Consider the following 21,890-nt stretch of genomic DNA (forward strand, 5'->3'; position numbering starts at 1 on the left):
TTCACAGTAAAATATCTAGGGGTCTGGTTCGACTCGAAAGGTACTTGGGGATGCCATATTCGGTATCTGAAACAGAAATGCCAGCAAAGGATCAACTTTCTTCGTACAATAACCGGAACGTGGTGGGGTGCCCACCCAGGAGACCTAATTAGGTTGTATCAAACAACGATACTGTCGGTACTGGAATACGGATGCTTCTGCTTTCGATCCGCCGCGAACATACATTTCATCAAACTCGAAAGAATTCAGTATCGTTGTTTGCGTATCGCCTTAGGGTGCATGCAGTCGACCCATACGATGAGTCTCGAAGTCCTGTCGGGCGTTCTCCCGCTGAAAAATCGATTTTGGGAACTCTCATATCGATTGCTCATTCGATGCGATATCTTGAACCCGTTGGTGATTGAAAATTTCGAAAGGCTTGTTGAGCTCAATTCTCAGACCCGTTTTATGTCCCTGTACTTTGACTACATGGCGCAAAATATTAATCCTTCTTCTTACAATCCCAACCGTGTGCATTTCATAAATACTTCTGAATCTACTGTTTTCTTCGACACATCCATGAAAGATGAGATTATTGGAATTCCGGACCATATACGCCCACAAGTGGTTCCAAATATTTTTTATAATAAATTCCGAGAAGTCGACTGTTCTAAGATGTTTTATACTGACGGATCAAACCTCGAAGGGTCCACTGGCTTCGGTATTTTCAATCAAAAGTTCACCGCCTCCTACAAACTCAGTGACCCTGCTTCAGTTTACGCCGCAGAACTAGCTGCTATTCAGTATACCCTTGGAGTCATTGACACATTACCCGCAGACCATTACTTCATCGTCTCGGATAGTCTGAGTTCTATTGACGCTATTCGCTCGATGAAACATGGAAAGCATTCCTCGTATTTTTTGGGGAAAATACGGGAGCTACTGAGTGCTTTATCTGACAAATCTTTCCAGATTACCTTGGTGTGGGTCCCTTCTCATTGCTCCATTCCGGGCAATGAGAAGGCGGACTCCTTAGCTAAGGTGGGTGCCATTGAAGGTGACGTTTTTGAAAGACCAATTTGCTTCCACGAATTTTTCAGTATTACTCATCAGAGAACCCTCGAAAGTTGGCAAACCTCGTGGAGCAATGGGGAGCTAGGAAGGTGGCTACATTCGATAGTCCCTAAGGTATCGACGAAACCTTGGTTCAAGGGGATGGATGTGGGTCGTGACTTCATTCGTGTGATGTCCCGACTCATGGCGAACCATTACACGCTGGATGCACATCTCCGACGTATTGGGCTCGTGGAGAGTGGTATCTGCACTTGTGGCGACGGTTATCACGATATAGAGCACATAGTCTGGGCGTGCACCGAGTACAGTTCCGCCAGGTCTCGGCTTATGGACACCCTCCGGGCCCGAGGAAGACCACCCAACGTCCCGGTTCGAGATGTGTTGGCAAGCCGCGATGTCCTCTATATGTCCCTTATATACACCTTCATAAAAACCATCAATATCCCACGATGGTTTGATGCGACTCCAAGGCGACACAAAACATCCCTGTCGAATGAGCCAACAAACACGGGACCTAAAGCACGAACATCACACGCACAACTCGAAATGTAGCCGATCAACATCTGAGCCGCACTACGAAATCGTCTGGAGAAACCCCTGCCATCTCGAGAACGACCACCCGGCGTCCCAGTACATGATTCTTCCTGATGAAGACCACCCTGATTCTGTAATCCATCCGTTGATCTCCCGAAGTCTGAAACTGAAATAATGTTCTCCCCCTGCCAAGTTTGTCCTCCCTACTTCCCCTGACTCTTATACACAGAAGTAACACCCCTCCCCCCCCCCCCCCCCCCAAATATCTTCATGAAGCATTTAGCTCTTCTTGCCTTTTCTAGTTTTAACTATTATATTATATGATCTCGTTGAAAATGCCCAACTCTACTACCACATAAAATAACTCTAATTAATGTCTCCGAATCTTTACAAAATTTAATCACGCCCTCTAATTATTTCTACTTTTAAGATAGTCGTAAAAATTTTCCCCCTTAGTTAAACATTATTTGCTCCAATAATCTCATTGCTAAAAATGTCAAACCGTATTGCCATAAAAACTAAATGACCCCTCTAATCTTACGAAAATTATACTACCCCCTTGTGTATATGTATAGCTATAAATTAGCCTTAGTTTAATTTCAAAAATCAATATGTAAGCCCCTAGTTTTAAGTAATTTAAAATGTAAAACAAAACAAAATTGGCACCTTTAAGCTAACGCAAACCTGCCTTATCAAATAAACGAATTTAAAAAAAAAAAAGATGATGGTACCTATTTAAACGCAATCCAGTAACTCTAGCCGATTTCTTCACTCTCGCTTAGCGCTTAAGCCAGTTTAAACGTACTGGTGAACCTGGTTTAAAAGTAAAGCAAGGACGAAGAAATCGCCCCTAAGTCGACTTATCAACGAAATAGTGTGACATCCTGACTAATGAGGTGAATAGGGCTCGTCTACGCTATGTATTACAGAATGAAAAAAGGGAATTTCTTTCTAAATTTAGCAATATGTCGATTTGATTTTTTTTCACTATACATTCGAAAATTTATTAGATCCACTTTTAGAAAATAGGACTTTGAAAAGAGTTTTCTATTTTTGTTGACAATTTTTCACTTGTTTTGTCTGCTGTGGAGAAATGAATTTACTCATTTCGCGATAAATATAAAGGTTCATAAGATGAAATACATTGAATAAGGTGTTGGATTTCTAAAATTTACATTCCTCTTGCCTTGTCCACTCGGTACTGCCTGCCTGTCTGGTTCCGCCGCACAAATGACACAACGGACAATAATTTAGCTCAACTAATTACATTTGACTTTTCCTTCATTTCACCTGCATACGGGTTGTTTATCGCAACCATTCGCCAGTACCGAGTGAAGCTTTCCTTTTCTCGACTGCTGCGAGTAGGAAAAGGAGGAGGCTCCTTTTTAGGGGCTTACAACGACCAATGGGAAACAACACGTACGAAAACATATCTACTAAATAAACCTAATCATCATCATTATTTGCTGGTACCTACGGAGGTAGGTAGTTAGTTACCTAGCTTTTTTTTGTTCTCTGTGATTGCAGTTGATTTTGGGGTTTTGCAGTTATCACGATTCGACAGCAATTGTTTTTAATTCACTTTATCACATAGGGGAAGTTGCCGGGATGGTATTGAACCATCAGTGCCGAAATGCAATCGTCGCGTGTAGCGCGGTTTCTATTTATTTGACTCTTTTTGTTAAACTAAAAACCTGGCCAGTTTGTGTGTGTGTATGTGTTTTGTTTTTGTGGAGTACATGAAATTAGGGTAGCTAAGTAAGGAAATTTTAAAAACCTATATTAAATCTAAACACTAGCTAGAAAGCAATCTGCTGCAATGCATGAAGTTTGATGAATGGTATCACAAAAGAAGATGGTTTATCCGAACAAGCGAAACGAGTTCTAGTTTTTTAAATTTCATCGTATTATTTCCTCGCGATAAGCGAAATCATATAAAACCGGGTGATGACAAATGAATTGTTTTAGCAGTAGTGGCAAGAAACGTCTGCTGTTACTGTTTTAAAATACAGAAACTTATCCATTAGTCCAGTTCTGTGCTAGAACATGGGAGCTGAAGTGGCATTGGTAGCTGGCAATACAATCAGGAAGTGCAGACAGAAACCATAATCGATTTGAAGACTGTCTATGTAAAACTCAGAGAATAAATTTCTTAATGGATTTGATAAATGATGGCAGTCATTTCCATTAAACATTGTGAGTTATCTTCAATGTTTCACACACAATTTAAAATTATAAATTTTAATAATACGAAAAACACAAAAACAAGGTTGTTTCATTTATAAGGCTTAATGTACAGATAAAAAGTCAATTTGAATGCTTTGTCACTGATGCAGCATCGGGTTCAATTTGATAAGTTGCAAAGCGAACTGTGACGTTTAGTCCATGATGGAGCTACCCGACTCAGCTACTCTTTGGAGAACTACAGTTGAGAATCCGGGTGTATATGGGATGTGACCGGAATTTTAATCCTATTCCTAATCTTCGATATTGGGGCAACCCAGCAGCACCGACTTCTGCTTGAGTCTGAGAGCTAGCAGCAAACCCGAGTAAACGATAACTAGCACTCGCCTTGATTGAGTATGCATTGTCTCGATAACAAATTAACCGTCGCTTTTATCCAAGCCCTCAGGACTGAATTTGACGAAAAATCGCTGTTCCGGCCCACTACAGCGGTTGTGGATTTCTATTTGTGGTATTTTTCCGAATATTAGTGAAGTAGAATATTTACTACAAGCGAAACTGAGTTTAAGGAAAATACCATTATCCAGTTTCATCATCTAAGACATTCAGTATGTACTGATATCGTTCAATATATGAGGCCCAACTTCAAATAGGAGAAAAATGAGTTTCCTGTTTTTAACGAGAAAATGACTTTTAGTGAACTAAAATCGAAAATTTGGGAATTGTTTTCCAAACACTTGATATTGACATAATAACACCTTAAGATAAGGTGACGTTTCCTCTTATACCAAAAGACAGTTCGTTTCCCTATACTTGTAATCGACCCACAGATTCAGTGCTTGGATAACCGAGACATCACTCGGTACCAGCCAGTTGCTTTAGACGTTTAAATATGTTGTGTGAACTGTTTGGATTTAGTGTCTAAATGGCGCTAATTTGGCGTTAGTTTGGATATGTCGTCAGACTGGCAGCAAGTTGGTGTCAGTTACTGACGAGTGGAACACGAAACATTCAAATCCAACTTTTCTCCTAACAAAGCTGGATTGATTTGCGGTCTTCGATAAAGTGTTAAGCAAATAAAATTATCTTTCTCATTCTTTCTTGCGGCGATAATCTGATGCATACAGTGCTCTCTGGCGATAACAAATCTCATACAAACTTCAAGTACAATGGTCCCGAACTTACAGTTGCCTGATTTGGTTGAAATTTTTAGCAAACACTGTTGCTGGGGCTAAGAATCGACACAGCTGTGGGTCTACAGGGATTATTTTTTTCTTGTCTCTCTACGGCACACCATAAAAATCGCTCCACGGAAGCTATTAGGGAAAATGCATTTATTGCAATCAAATCTATCCTTCAACTATTTCACCTAATTCACAAACCAACGTTCGAACAGTAGCTGCTTTTCAGTGAGCAACAAATAACCACACAATGAAGACTGCCCCAAGCACCTCCAATCCAACAAACAGCTCCACCAGTAAACAAGCCAAACAAATCAGATATACGGTCGTGACCTGTAAATCCAACAGACCAAGAAATATGCTCAGTGAAGGTTCGGGTAGATTTGGCGATCAATCTGGAAGGTGCCACTGGAAATTTTTGCTCGCCGGAACAACTACTAACCCCGTGTTTCAATCCACGCATGACAAACTCGAATCGATGACTACACCGTCGATCTCACTTCAGTGAGCGGGTATGTAGACGCGGTAGTCCTTCATAAAAAACTTGTCGCCAGTAACGTAATTTGCTTGCTTTATACAAAATATAATATATATCTGTGCGGGCGTACGAGATACATCTGTTACGGCTACGTGAGTTTTTCGAAATATTTAGAATATTTAGCGGATTATATTTGATCCGATAGAAGATCAGATATGGTCTGACCTCGTTTAATATTCATGATTTTAAAACGTAAATCGAGGTTTTTCATGACGAATCTTGTTCGAAATCCATTTTACCATCAGTTGGGGTTTTTTCAGGAACGTTTATATTTTAGCTTGGAGCTCGGCACAACGCGAAAATTTAAAGCAGACGAAGAAAGAGACAGAAATTACGGGAGAATAATAAATTGAAAGACAAGTCAGAGGATAGTGAAGCAAAAATGTGGTGAACAGTCTTCACTTGATGTATGACTGAATGCTACCGATTTTCTTTGAAGTTTGTGTGAAAACCTTTATCAGAAATGGTTCATAAAAGCTTCATTGTTATATTTGCATCTGCAAAACGATGCATATGTAAAAAATGTCTGAGACATAACCGGGACGTCATGACGGCACTTGAATTCACACGATTTTGTTCTAGGTGTGAAGAATACGCAATTCTTGTTTTAAAGTTTCAAAGGGCCCTTGGTGTTTTTTCTGATTGAGCTGAAATTTGCATAAAAACTTTCTTCGATGTGGTATTGCTTTTAAGGTGAGTCTGCTCATAAAATTCTGCCATTGATACCCGCCTTCAAACACCTAGCGTCAATTGAGTTCATGAATATACATGATAGCGCAAAACTGAGACTCCACTAAGGGCACCAGATAAGCACGCTACGGCCGCTACAAATGTAGAGCCGAGCGCCCCTATATCAACGAGAATGTTAAAACGTATAAAGACGGGTTACGACCCGTATGTGTACAAGGCAATTAACATTAACGTTGCTGACATTAATCTGAACGACAAGAGAAAAATAAATGACCCTCAAGATGCACTAGGCGGGCAACCAAATGTTTTCCCGCCGCGAAAAAAAGTTTCTGCGACCAATAGAAAGATGGACCCACAAATATTGTTTTCTATTGGTTTTTATTTTTACATATTGTGAACATGTAAAAGACCCATGGCCCCGATGAGTTATCCCAAAGAGCAGTCTTCTCTTGAACATCGACAAGCTTGCACCCGTGTACAACATTTCGTGCACGCGTTCAACCTCAAACATTATTTGCATTTGTGTACAGGTTTTGCATCGAACACCGGACCCAAGCGAACGATGTGCAAACTTAGGTTTAAACACCGTGTACGTACACCGTGTGCGTACACAAGAAAGACTCACACAAAACAGAATGAGTCAATGCTAGTGACGATGAGTGAGAGAAAGAGAAAACTAGTGTCAAGAACCTGTGTGTACGAACACCGCGTACGTACATAGGGTTCGTACATTAGCGCGTTCGAGTTTGCACACGAAATGTGAGTATAAGATGGGTACAGAACTAGAGCGAACATGGTGTTCGATATTCATTTGGGAAGACTGCCAATGAGCCGTGCCAAACAAACGAATTATAAAAAGACTATCTATTTCCGAGATCCGCTTTCAAGTGACATTCATATTTATGATGAATTGCCGTGATTCGAGGTAACCAGAAGCCGCTATCTTGCTTTCCAAATTTCGTGAATCATTAATTTATGTCATTCACTGACCAGCAGTTCTAAATGCAATAGTAATAATAGTTTTTCAGTATTTTGCGGATACTGGAAGCCACCATATTGGATTTCAAAATGGCGTATTTCATTAATTTTCGTTATCTCTTAAACGACCTTCTTTCAAACGATACTCTTTTTGATGGTGGTTTCTAGTGTTATGAGGTAAACAGAAGCCACCATTTTGGCTTTTAAAATGACATCTATTGCTAATTTCCAACACATACTGACACTACCTTTCAAATTAACCCATATTGATGATGATTTTCAGTATTCAGTTCCCAAAATCAAAAATGCTCGAAAATTCTAAAATTTTAGCAAAGAAAATCGCTACTTTTTGTTCAAAACTTTAGACACATTTCTACATCCCAAGAAGAACATCGTCACCCAGAGTAACTCGTGAATTCACTCATCCAAGTGTTATGTTCCCGTAGGTGACGATTATCCCCTCTATGCCAAAAGACAGTGAAAATGGTTTCGTCATAAACCTCTGAAAACTGAATAATGAAAAATTAACATTTGACTTCAGTCACATTCATTAGACTGCTACCGATCAGTCACCTCTGTACCTTCAATCCACTCAACTCCTGCAACTGAGTACTGGATCACGCTTAATTGAAAACCAGCTCGCTGTCCTTTTTAGAGAACTCGATACCCAAACTTACAGCCAGTGTGCAAACATATTCAACGATACCTTGCAAATGTTTTTTTGCAAATCTGTAGCTCTGTGACAACAACCACACAATAATTTGCCATTTGTATCGGAATTTATGAATTGGTCAGATATTTATCAATGTCATTCAAGTAGAAATTGTAAAGATCTAAGCCCACTTGCACAAAAGCCTTGTGGAAATCCCATGTAGCCGCTTCAAGTTATACTAATTAATGGAGGTTTATCCGAGATAATAATTGCTTCAGAATCAGATGTTCTCTTATTAACAAAGAATACAGTAGTCATTCGTTCTTTAAAGGGAATGCTAGTTGTTTCTTTTAAAGCAGCACAAGTTCAAACCCTTCCCTGCGAAAGCCAAATGGAATTTGGATAACACGTTCCTCAACATGACCAAATTTGTTAGGCGTAGTGGCATAGTGTTGGAATCGGCCGATACGAATTGTGGTCAGAGCTGGTTATCCCGATTTATAAATAACAGGCACATAGTCTGGAAGACTAATGCTCTGCTACAAAAACCTGTCGTACATAGTATGTTATCGATTCAGACAGATTCTTCGAAAAAATGGGTTGATTTTGGTTGACCCAAGTGTTTTTTTTTTTTAATGACGCTAGTGCACCTGGAAATTAATCGATGAATGTAAGTGAACTGTGTAGTTCCCCGACGAAGTTCATCGCGACGGATATTTCTCGTTTGTTCGAAAAAATTCCAATCATCGTTTCGTTTGCATGACCATCTCTGCCTAAGATTTTGTTTCAATTTTGAACGAAAAAAACTCGCACACGCCTATTCCTCGAGTGTGGGATGTTCACGAACGTAAACTATCTCATCCATGTTCACCGCTGAATATAACTTAAGATGTTCTCTCATCCGACATATCGGAATCCAACCATACTCTGCGGGGTCTGGGAAGAAGAATTTCTTTTCCGGGTGCATACTGGAATTTCAAACAAATTTTCGCAACAGACCGTGGGGGTCCGCCACAACCAACAGTGATTTCAGAGCCCAGGCCCGTGGCACATAAAAGGTTAAGAATCACTGCATTAACCGATTGTGATTCAATTGATTACAGATCCAATCGACCAAAGCATGCATGACTTTAAATTTGATGTCAGGGTTAAGGAATGCCATGAAAAGTGAACCAATCTTTAGTGTAAGGAAGTGCAGAAATTATTGGGCGTACACGTACGTAAATTTCTGAAAAAAGTAGATTCCACGAGTTAATCCGCAAATCCAAAGAAAAGGTCAGAAAGAAGATCAGCAGATTTACGGTAAAATCTGTAGGATTGGCAACACTTCTCAAGAGGGATATGTCAGTTTGTATGAGATATGGTGGATATAGAACTTTCTAATGTGCAACTGTATTAGTGTGATGACCGATTTGCTTTCCTCCAACTGCCATAATGTTCTGATAGGTGAAGAAAAACAAATCGAAAACAGCGTCTCGCCAGGATTATTTTTGTGATAAACATTGATCAACCGGTATTTTAAGGCTCCGAAACAAGCATCACAGAGACACACAGCATTTTAACGCCAGTTTTAATGCTATTTAATGCAACTGTTTCAATTCATATGACAGTTGGGGGAAAAAAAAGGGTTGCCAGCTCCGGCGAGACTTTCACCCGGAGATTTTTACTGTCCTGGGATAAGCTTTTATAGAAGCACGAGTATACGTTGAAACTAGATCTACCTAATTAAACTGTAAATTTTTCGCGTTCGTAAATCGTTCTGTGGATTTACATAGGTGTGAAATTTCAACTCCCCAGGTAACGACAAAAAATCCAAAAGCACCGGGTACTCTCGCTGTGGAGGATATACCGATCGAGGCTTTCCTTCTGCCACAACTAACAGTATAAGCAGGGCGAAGCAGGCAGAAAAGCGGCAACGTCTGGGAAACACACCAAAATGTCTTCCGGATTTTTTGCTGGGCACGAATTCGGTGATTCGCTGTCACAGTCGCTAGGGAGGTTCCAACAAAGGAACGAAGCTTTTCGCTCTGGTCAACAGTTAATGACTGCTGTAGGTACAGCCAACATTAACACCAGAAAAAAACGAACAAACAAACAAATTTAGTTAAAATTATACATCGTTACACTAGACCCGAAGAAATTGATATAAAACCCGGAGGTCCGAAGATCGTCTCCAAAAACCGGAGTCTCTGAGTCAAACACGGAGGGGTGACAACCCTAAAGAAAACATATCCCTAAGTAGTGTGTGTGCAATGATTAGCATAGAACTCTATAAGGAGTGCTTAGTTTAAACGATGACACACTCCCATGCGGCTAATGAATGCTTTGTTTTGAGTACGATTTACACAATGCGTCCGCCTTCGGGCACCGGTAGAGCACGTCAACGAAACGTCAACATTATTTACATGGAGTTATTCTCACATAACATTAATGGCAGCTTTATAGTCACCAGCTACGATCTGAGAATTATCTTCATCGCACGTTATGACTTTTTGATGGGGACATACATCTACCTTGGGCAGGGACTGTGGCCTAAAGAACCGAATGAAAATTGGTAGTACATTGTCTGAACAATTTTTATATACTTTGTTGGCTCGGTAAAGGCTGGGTAATGCGTAAGACAGAGCATCTTCCCAACAACTCCTATCCCTACCTCCCCGTGGTACTGGCCGGGAACTACGAACAACCTTAGGGAAGATCGGGTAACCAACCCCGGTGGGAACTTTAGTCGTAGGCTGACAGGGAAGGGAGGGTTTGCTGCTGCAAACCTGAGCGTCTGATCTCCAGGAGGAGCGGCTCAAAACAGCGTCTGTTACCCATGTTAGGGGCGGCTGATCATCGTCCGAGTGCCAGTGAAGGACTCTAAGCTCAACTGTGCGCTATGGTCTTCCGGAAAGTTAGGGTGTTGGTGTCAGGCCCTGCGAGCCAGCCGTAAAAAACAATTGCAGCGAAAAGTCAACAAGATAAGAATGTAAATCATACCAATGGCGACGACCACTTCGACGAACAGGGACTAGCGATTGGAAGCTTGGAACGTGGATCTGCAGATCTCTCAACTCCATCGGGAGCACCCGCGTACTCGCCGATGTTCTCAAGGACCGCGGGTTCGGAATCGTAGCGCTGCAGGAGGTGTGTTGGACAGGATCCATGGTGCGAACGTTTAGAGGTAATCATACCATCTACCATAGGTGCGGCAACACACATGAGCTAGGGACAGCTTTTATTGTGATAGGCGATATGCAAAGGCGCGTGATCGGTTGGTGGCCGATCGACGAAAGAATGTGCAAGTTGAGGATCAAGGGCCGTTTCTTCAACATCAGCATAATAAACGTGCACAGCCCTCACTCCGGAAGCACCAATGATGACAAAGACGGTTTCTACGCGCAGCTCGACCGAGAATACGACCGCTGCCCAAGCCACGACGTCAAGATCATCATTGGGAAGTTCAGCGCTCACCAGCTGACGAATGAGAACAGCCTTCGACTCATTGATTTCGCCGCCTCCAAGAACATGGCCATTCGTAGCACCTTCTTCCAGCACAGCCTCCCTTATCGATACACCCGGAGATCACCGCTACAGACGGAATCGCAAATCGACCACGTCCTGATCGATGGACGGCACTTCTCCGACATTATCTACGTCAGGACCTATCGTGGCGCTAACATCGACTCTGACCACTACTTGGTGATAGTTAAATTGTGCCAAAAACTATCCGTCATTAATCATGCACGGTACCGACGGCCGCCTCGGTACGATCTGGAGCGACGGAAGCAACCAGATGTCGCCGCTGCCTACGCGCAGCACCTCGAGGCAGCGTTACCGGACGAGGGAGAGCTCGACGTGGCCCCTCTAGAGGACTGCTGGTGAACAGTAAAAGCAGCCATCAACAATGTAGCTGAAGACATTGTCGGGTACGAGGTACGGAGACGACGGAACGATTGGTTCGACGAGGAGTGTAGAGCGGTTTTGGAGGAGAAGAATGCAGCGCGAGCGGTCATGCTGCAGCATGGAACCCGACAGAATGTGGAACGATACAAACAGAAGCGGAGGCAGCAGACACGCCCCTTCCGGGAGAAAAAACGCCACCTGGACGAAGCGGAGTGCGAGGAAATGGAACTGCTGTGCCGTTCTCTAGATACACGGAAGTTCTACCAGAAGCTCAACGCATCCCGCAAAGGCTTCGTGCCGCCAGCCTGCTGACGGACAACCGTGAGGTGATCGAAAGGTGGAAGCAGCACTTCGACGAGCACCTGAACGGCGAGGAGAATGTAGGTGCAGATGACCAAGGCAACGAAGGATTTGACTACGTCAGTGCAGTTGAGGACGGGACTGAATCAACTCCCACGTTGAGGGAAGTTAAGGATGCCAGCCAACAGCTGAAGAACAATAAAGCAGCTGGCAAAGGATGTATCGCAGCAGAACTCATCAAGTTGGGTCCGGAAAAGTTGGCCACTTGTCTGCACCGGTTAGTAGTCAGGATTTGGGAAACCGAACAGCTACCGGAGGAGTGGAAAGAAGGGGTGATCTGCCCCATTCACAAGAAAGGCGACCATTTGGAGTGTGAGAACTTCCGAGCGATCACCATTTTGAATGCCGCCTACAAAGTGCTATCCCAGATCATCTTCCGTTGTCTATCACCTAAAGTTAATGAGTTCGTGGGAAGTTATCAAGCCGGCTTCATCGATGGCCGGTCGACAACGAACCAGATCTTCACTGTACGGCAAATCCTCCAGAAATGCCGTGAATACCTAGTCCCAACGCATCACCTGTTCATCGACTTCAAGGCGGCATACGACAGATCGACCGCATAGAGCTATGGAAAATCATGGACGAAAACAGCTTTCCCGGGAAGCTGATTCGACTGATCAAAGCAACGATGGACGGTGTACAAAACAGCGTAAGGATTTCGGGTGAACTTTCCAGTCCATTCGAATCTCGACGGGGACTGATACAAGGTGATGAACTCTCGTGTCTACTATTCAACACGGCTCTGGAAGGTGTGATGCGACCAGCCGGGCTCAACAGCCGGGGCACGATCTTCACGAAATTCGGCCAATTTGTATGCTTCGCTGACGACATGGACATTATCGCCCGAACATTTTGAACGGTGACAGACCTGTACACCTGCCTGAAACGCAAAGCAGCGAAGGTGTTAAATGCGTCCAAAACAAAGTATATGAGGTAGACGGAACCGAAAACGACAGGATCCGGTTAGGAAACAGCGTTACGATCGACGGGGATACCTTCGAGGTAGTGGAGGATTTTGTCTACCTAGGATCCTTATTAACGGCTGACGTGAGCCGTGAAATCCGAAGACGCATCATCAGTGGAAGTCGGGCCTACTATGGGCTCCAGAAGAAACTGCGGTCAAGAAAGATTCACCCCCGCACCAAATGCACCATGTACAAAACGCTTATAAGACCGGTGGTTACCTACGGGCACGAGACTTGGACCATGCTCGAGGAGGACTTGCAAGCGCTTGGAGTTTTCGAGCGAAGGGTGCTAAGGACGATCTTCGGCGGTGTGCAGGAAAACGGTGTGTGGCGGCGAAGGATGAACCACGAGCTCGCTGCACTCTATGGCGAACCCTGTATACAAAAGGTGGAAGGATACGGTAGGCAGGGCATGTTGCAAGAATGCCGGACAACAATCCTGCAAAGATGGTATTCGCTAATGTTCCGGTTGGTACAAGAAGGTGAGGAGCGCAGAGAGCACGATGGGCTGATCAGGTGGAACGTGATTTGGCGAGTGTTGGGCGTAACCGTCGCTGGAGAGCTGCAGCTACAAATCGAGTATTGTGGAGGCAAATTGTGGATTCCGTGTTATCGTGAAATTGATGTTGAACTAAATAAATGAAAAAATGAATATACTTTGTTTAGTAATTGAGTCAATTTTGGTTAATTATCGCATTTCTAAACAAAATATTTTTCAGGCTTTGTCAGTTAAAGTAGATTTTAAATTTAGCTTATGTCAATTTAGGAAAAATACAGAATATTGAAACAAACGTTTCTGAGAGCAATTACCTTGGCTTAGCAACAGTGCTTTTTGTTTGACAGAAGTAGAAACCTATTGTGCATTTCGCAACAAATTTGACGATCATAGAAGTCCATACAAGCGCACTGAATATACGATTGGATGTGGATGTGTACTAGTATCACACTTTAAAGGACTACACACTTGAGTGACAACAAAAAATCTTCGAAATCCCTGAATCAATTCGTAGTTCTACCAGCAGTGGCTGCACGGAAACCAACTTACTTAAAGTTTGTATGAGATTTTCGACAATTTGCATCGAGAAAACCCACTAGTTCGCAATTGCAAACAAAAATCACAACAAAAATCATTGCAAACATAAATAAGAAACATTATTTTATTGCCTGTAACTATGTCGAAGACTACAAGTCAATCAAGCACTGTTAAGAGATGTTATTAACCTTTTAACGGTTGTCTGAGTCAGTTTTTAATGGGGCCTAACAGCACATGGTCAGTAGTCTCTTCATACGAGCTTTATTTTGTGCGATAAAGTGGTTGGGCTTAACAAAGTGCTATGGTAGAATTTTAGTATATAATACGATTCATGCTTTGGTAAGAAAACATAACGGCGTTAGCACTATCTTTTCAACGGATAGACAGAAGAAAGATGCATTCTACAAAATTGTAGAACAAGCATTTTGCAATAGTTCTGTCCATAATCTATCTCCTTGTTTTGAAAAGCTAGTGTTGGTACCCTCAATTCTACGGAAAGTGGAACTGAATTTTTTTACCCAAGGGATGACCACACTTGTGTGATAGTCCAAGTTTGTGTGCAACTGGCACATACATTCCATTCAAGTTTGCATTTAGCTTTGTGTGGATGTGCTCGTTGATAGCAGTCTACTACGTTCAAGGGACACAGTAGCGTTATCATCAATATAATTTCTGCGGTTCAAAAATATATCTTCAACAAATTTTCAATTTTTTTCGTAATTTATGCTCGTTGTAAATATCTCAAAACTTATTGCAAGATTGTTGGAACTGTTTTCGACCAAATAGCGCAAACAATACGTCATTCCGCCCAGTTCTACGGAAATTATTAATAGTCAAAATCTCACGGTACTTTTCAGCGCAACGGAGTTTCTATATTGAAAGAGTAGGTTTAGATATTGCATGCTGCAGCCACATCAGTAATAGACATCAACTAATTAGTACGTGAAGATGTAATTTTTGTTTGGCTACTTCAACCATTACGAAACTTTAAACACTGAGCAAATAAAATCATATGATACCTAAACCAATCGTTTCTTAAAACAGTTGTTCACGTTGTTTTTTCCAACATTTGATTAGATCTTTACAGTTTCTACTATACACACACATCCCTAGTTACTCCATCAATACATGCTCGTTTGTATTTTTGTTCAGCTAGATCGATATCTCTTGGCTAAAATGGGTTTTGGTTGTTATTGTATCTACTAAAGATTTTTCTGCACAATTTTTTTCTGATTTGAGGAGGATGAAACATTTTTCTTCCTAGTGTTTTTCTACGATTCACTGCTTTACTAGTTTCCACTTCCACTCGCCTGCTACTACAGTCGGAAGGAAAACAGGGGTTGTTTGTGATTGGATTAGTTTCGTCCCAAGGGTTGCTTACGGATTTTGTTTTTATTTTGGAGCTTTGCAGCAAGATTGTCGTCACGTTCACAGCGCCCTTCCTACTTCCGTTTATTCGGTTATTTTTTGCTCTCGCACTTTTATTTCCACTTGTTTTAAGATGGTTTATTGTGTATTTCAAGCTTGCTTTGACATTCATAGGGGTTTAGATGTCAGCGTTTGTTTGTATTATTGTAAGGCTCTGATCAGGTTAGAAATGTTTTGCCGGTTTGAGAAGGGTAGAATGCTGTTCTGTCACTCAAGGTACAAGTACGAAACGATTAAATAAATGTGAATCTTGTGTGGGAAACCGGTTTGATACATGGAGTTTCTTGGAAATCGTTTTCGTTAGAAAAAATTGTATATCTTTATTTTAGATGATTTCAGATTTAAGCTGGTTCGCCTTACGATATCTACTCTAGGTGACAAAGACTAGACTTGACTAGTCAACGAAAGTGACGAAGAATAAAATATAGATCAAATGGCCCTTCTCAACGATTCCTTTCAATTGTAGTAGGCTGTGATGTTACAACTTATCCACCAACATTGGGCTGATTTTTTTCAAGCGAATATTTTTGCTGGACCCGATTGGAATCACCTTCTATTTAGCTTTATTCAATAGCAATGGTTCTTGATTCTGAATTGGCTTTAGACTAACTATTTGACAGCAGCTATGTTCGCAATTGACTTAGTTTCAATCCTAAGCAAAAACGCAATAGAACACTGCAAGAACATGTTTAACCTCACGTTTTTGACAATTTCGAAAGCTTGTTTAGACGGACTTTTATGTTTTTATTTGACTGCAGTGAGACATTGCAATATGACGTCATATGAGTAAAAATGCTCAAAAAATTACAGTTCAGCGAGCTTGTTTATATTGGTGTTAGAATTCGATCCAAGTCCCTCGTACTGGGTGGAAGCAAAAAATTTCTAAATTCATGTAAACAAGCTCTCTGAACTGGTAGAAAAGTGAGGTTATACATTTTCATGCAATGTTCTGTGCGAGGAACTTGATTCAAATCACTTTTAAATTCTAAGGCTGCTTACAGAGTGGCCGCGAAAAGCTGAGCTGGGACTGGTACTGACATTAGAGTGCGAGATGCAAGAAACCTGCTTGCAGCAAATCAAATGGAGCATGTCAGAGCAAACGCAGGTAGTCGGCGCAGATCTGGGGTGACATTATGGAACCATTTCGAATCGACTCTTTTATACAAGCTTGCATACAATAATCCTTTCGTTTCAAGATGCGCAATGCCACCCCTGCTCGGCTTTCACTCTGACACCATCCCTTTGGTTTGCAGCAAGAAGGTTTCTCGCATCTTGCATCCCAATGTCAGTTCCAGTCCCTGCTCAGCTTCTCGCCGCCAGTCTGTAAGCGGCCTAAGGGTGCTTACAGAGTAGCGGCGAGAAACTGAGCTGGAGCTGGAACTAACATTAGGATGCGAGATGCGAGAAACCTGCCTGCAGCAAAGTAAAGGGATGATGTCAGAGTGAAAGCGGGCAGTCGGCGCCGATCCGCTCAGCTTTCACTCTGACAGGTTCCATTTGATATGCTGCAAGCAGGTTTCTCGCATCTCGCATTTTAATGTCAGTGCCAGCCCCTGCTCAGCTTCTCGCGGCCACTCTGTAAGCACCCTAACACCTTATAAACAAGCTCACTGAACTGTCACTTTTTCCTTCGATGTCGTCATCGTGCAATGATCCATAATTATTTTAGATGGCTGCAGACATGAACTACAGCAAATTTCTGTTTTCAAATCTAAACATCTTCATAATATCAAGTAAAGGAACGCGTGATGATGAAGATTCAACTGGTGATAAATAATCAAAGCAATCATTGTTATTTGAAATATAAATTCTATCTACGGCTGTCTCTTTTTAAATTCAGACCTGTTTCTCATTTCTTTGGCAGGTCTTCTATTAAAGGGCCTGCAACGCAATTCTTCTATTTGAAGAAATAGAACATTCGATCCTACAGCAATGTACCATTTAAGAGCTGATGGTCACAGATCAAATTTAAAATAGAAAAACCTGCGATCGCATTGCTACCTTTGGAGATAAAATTAGCCCGTCTTTAATACGTAAGAGAGCCTGAAAACGATACTTGAAATACAGGTGAAGGGGACACGTGCGACCGTCGAGCTGCGTCGAACCGGAGGAATCAACACGACCGTATCCGTTCAACACAGCTGGCTCAGAATGTACGGGAAAAGCAACAGGAGAAGAATTCGCTAATGTCGAAAGTCGCATATTCTGAAGCTGAGTTTGTGATAACATGTTTTAGGAAAGAGACGATATTGAGAATCGAATTCGATCAACTGGTAATCCGGGATTTCCACAGACTACCATTATCGAAAACCGGTTAAAGAAGGATCTACGGCTGGGAATCGTGAAAGATGAAATTATATCAATTAAGTGCAGAAAGGCGGGTTCAGAGATTCTATTCTCACAGTCACGTCACTTAGTGACCAGAGGAAAATTTCCTTTTGGGCGCCGGAATAGAGCCCCAGTACTATGCTTCATTTAGCGTGTGCAAGTTTAACGAATGCCACTGCCCATTTCCTGTTCCCTTTTATTTTTCCACACAACAAAGCATTTCTAACCAATCAAAGCCATCGTAAGCAAAAAAGTTATAGAACACAATCTAAAAAGAAATGGGATACGAGTAGGAAGAAAGTATGAGAAATAGAGAAACGTTCGATATTAGGCAGATAGAAAATCTCCGTGCAGAGTAAAATGGAATACACTTTTTTTTCTTTCTAAATTTCGAAGAACAGGATAAACATTACTGGCTGAGTATAGTTATAGATTACTGGAACGGGAAAATTTGAAACACTTTGAAACGTGTGGGTTTGTGTGAGTGTTTGTGTTTGTATGATGAATTGAAGCTCAAAATTTTTAGAATGATCAAAGCTTTGTTTGGATTATATATGCGAGGCATGGTAAAGATGAAACTTGAATTTAAATTTAATGGAACAGTCCTAACCTCAATCTGATTTGTTCGACTTTTTTCCAAGTTGGTGCGCTTTCTTGCTTAGGTTATTAGTAGGTCGTTATTATAAATTGAAGAAAAATAGATTTTACGAGGGAAGGTTGCTTGTGTTTGTTTTCTTACAGGAAATTGTTTTGACTATCATATTGATCTATGGCTTTTAGGTTACATGGTCATAAATTGGTTTACTGCTTGATCCACGAGAGTACGAATGTTGTACATTTCAAAAAGAAGAGAACCATTTAGTTGCTTTACACTTGATTATTTGTTTAGTGCGCTAGTGTTTAGTGTGTGTGTATCTGTTTTGGACTGAATGGAGATGGGGGCAGGTTTTACAGCAAATATTCTGCCGTTTCCACCGATTGGCTGAGATGGTGATGATGGTGGTGATCCCCGGAACTATTTCTATCACTATCGTGGTGGTGGTCATGATGATGATGGTGATGATCGTCATCCTCATGATGATGATGATGATGATCTGTTGAGGTAGTTCTTTCTCGTAAGCAACAGTCAATTGCTTGGCATTGTTGTTGATGACGATGGTGGGGGTGGTGGTGGTTATTATGATCATTTTGATGCTGCTGGTGCTGGTGCTGTGAGGCGGCAACCGTTGACTGCAGTCCATCGCAGCAACTCACTGGCGGTGGAGATGCTGGTGAGGAAGGTACAACACACACGGAACGCTTCCGTTTCTGCTGAGCTGACTCTTCGAGGTTCAAAGTTTTATCGATAGCTCGCAGTCGCTTCTCCAAGCTGGTAGTAGACAGAATATCGACCTATAAAAGATGAAACGTCATAAATTTATCTATCAACACATCCTTGCCACAAATAAAGACCAACCTTTAAATGCTGACTCAACGGCAGAATCGCAATGATCCACCACGCCCACGCCGGTCCATCTACCACGTCCTCCCAGTTCTCCTCCAGATCCGGCATCTTACCGAAACTCTTGAATATCTCGCACTTGATATTCTCCGACAGGCTCCGGTGCCAGTCGATCGCTTTCAGCAGCACCTTCTCATGCAACTCCCGAATTAAATGCACCCGACCGTCCTTGCTCGCTCCTCCCTCGCAGTCGATTTTATCATCCTCGATAAACTCCACGTTCGCCGTATCGTAGCCATCTTTTTCGTGGCGAGCCACAACCCGAAAGCGGCGTGCGCCTACCGTCGACAGAATCGAGCATCCGTCTCCCAACTGTACACAGTCCCGGATGTCCAGCATCGTGCCATACTCCACGTACCGCTGCCGACCGGTCTGCTGCGGGAGGGCGATTCCGAACTGCCGTTCACCACTTTCGATCGCCCGTCGGACCATCAACCGGTAGCGGGGTTCGTACACAAACAGCGGGCATGGCACCGAAGGAAATGCAGTTGTGCAGATGAACACGGGAACCGTCGGTTCCCGGTCCAGTTCCTGCCGTTGGCGTTTCTCGTACGCATCCGGAATGAACCGTTGCATGGCCAGTTCCAAAAATTGAGTTACCTTACGCTTAGACAATGAGATCAAAGTAGGATTGGCGGTGAGCAGGGCGAACTGACCGGCACTGCTGGCCAGATGGTGCCGAAACTGTTCCACCAACGGTGCCATGCATAGCGGGCACGATGACGAGTAGTCCATGCAGCGATCAAGGCAGACCTAATGTGATAAAAAAAAACAACTTTATTAAAAGTTTCTATTGACCGAACAAAAAATTTCAAAACATACCCAACAATAGGTGTGACCGCAAGGAGTTACCACAGGTCTCCACAGCGTCCGACAGCAAAGAACACAATCAAAGTCGGACACTTCCACGTGCAACGGATTAACGTGTAACCGCACCGGGTTTCCCTCAGCCCATCGGATTGATTCCAGCTCCTGGGTCATTTGATCAACAAACGATCTTAGTTTCGAGTTGGGCCTTGGAATGATTATTGCTGGTGAGTGCGGTTGTTGCGGCGGAAAGAAACCCTTCACGAGCTCAAGTGGCTCATCCATTCGGGGGTTAAATATGTTCAGATTGTACGCCGTCAGGGATTTCCGTCGGTGGTGGGGAGGGTTCATGGTCTGCCCGTAGAAATCCTCATTCATTTCCTCGAAAAAACTAGACCGGAAGTAGTCCTCGTCGGAGCAGTCGGAGTGCTGCTCGTCGAAGTCGCTGGTTCGCAGACTTAGAAATTGTTTTTTCACTTTGTGCCTATGGGCAGACAGGAACCGATGGTGCCGTCTCTTGCGGGAGTTCATCAGCGGGTAGGGTTTACCAAAGAGCAAGGTCAGTGGATTCATCATGGACGTGGGGAGTTCCGGCTCCGCACGTGACGACGCTAGTAGTTTTTGAAGATCCTGTAAATGATTAAAAATTTAAATTTTAAGTTTAACCAACAATTAAGAAAAATCACCTTGGCTAGTTCATCTATTATCCCGCTGGCTACACACATCGACTGTTTGTCCAGGAAAATGGAAATGCAGTGGGATAAAATGGCTTGTTCGGTTTTTCCCATTGCTGACTGCGATAGGGCCCGGTAATAGTGTGCCTGTGAACAACAGAGAAAAAAAAAAAGATTTAGATGCTTTCAAAGGACGACGAACAAGGCTCCCCCATTCAATGCGTATGTAATCCAATCAAGGCTTTCATTTATGCAATAGCATCGCTGATCGACTCGGTTCCACCGAACTGCTCCCGCGTTTCCATCATGCCTGATCAAAGGACGCGCCTTGGCATCCGAGCAACGCCCTCACCCGCGAGAAGTTACATCGTTTTAAAAGGATGGGAAAGCCCTTCGTTGCAGGATTCGCCGTATCGTTCAAAGCTATAGGAGTATTATTATTTTCACGTGTAACTTGCTGTGCCGTAACAACTGAACGTAGCAGACTAGGAAACGTGGTTTCTTTTTCCCCTCCGATAGGTAGCGACAATAGGCTCGATGGATTGGAAACGGAAACCGCATTCAGTAGAGGTGTTATATAAAGATCTCGAACAAAGGGAGCTGATTTTAGGATTTGCTTGGGGTGGGTTTAAAAGGGAACCGCATTGTTATGATAGCACTTTTTCCCGGTTTTCGATGAGGATGTTTTCAGTGTGCACCCAAAATTTGCCCTTGATGTGAATTTATTGAATAAAATTCCGTAATCATATGAAACGTGATTTTTAAAGTAAAATTGATTTTGCAATAAAGTAACAATAGGTAGTTATTGCCAAACTACGAAAGCTGCAAAATTAATTAGTTATGAAATTTACGTTTCGACTTCGTCTCATCAGAACCCGACACTAACTTAATGACAGAAAGAAGCGAGCGCCAGCTTGACGAGCAAAACCCTAGTCCCGCGTGATGTCCCGCAAGGAATAGAGTTCCGATTAAGCTGATTGTAAATAATGAAGTCGAAATTTGTGTTTGTTTAACAGGCCAATGCAATATGCACTATGCTAAACCAAACCAAGTTTCAACTACATTCATTTTCATCAGCTTAATCAGAACTCTTTTT

The 21,890-nt window shown here is 42.5% G+C and overlaps 1 protein-coding gene across 6 annotated transcripts in view; it reads right to left on the bottom strand.

Moving 5' to 3' along the window:
* Positions 1–2,564: 2,564 nt before the first annotated feature.
* The window catches only part of LOC131692414 (LON peptidase N-terminal domain and RING finger protein 2-like), a 298,979-nt gene continuing 279,653 nt past the window's right edge, over positions 2,565–21,890 (bottom strand). For all 6 annotated transcript variants that reach the window (XM_058979444.1, XM_058979449.1, XM_058979445.1 and 3 more), the window contains exons 4-7: positions 20,807–20,941; positions 20,136–20,750; positions 19,269–20,066; positions 2,565–19,204 (exon numbers count right to left, since the gene is read on the bottom strand). In XM_058979444.1, coding sequence (XP_058835427.1) covers positions 18,761–19,204; positions 19,269–20,066; positions 20,136–20,750; positions 20,807–20,941 — 1,992 coding nt within the window. In that variant the 3' untranslated portion in view covers positions 2,565–18,760. The remainder of the gene's footprint in view (positions 19,205–19,268; positions 20,067–20,135; positions 20,751–20,806; positions 20,942–21,890) is intronic.

Source organism: Topomyia yanbarensis, chromosome 3, assembly GCF_030247195.1.
Source record: "Topomyia yanbarensis strain Yona2022 chromosome 3, ASM3024719v1, whole genome shotgun sequence".
Taxonomy (NCBI): Eukaryota; Metazoa; Arthropoda; class Insecta; order Diptera; family Culicidae; genus Topomyia; species Topomyia yanbarensis.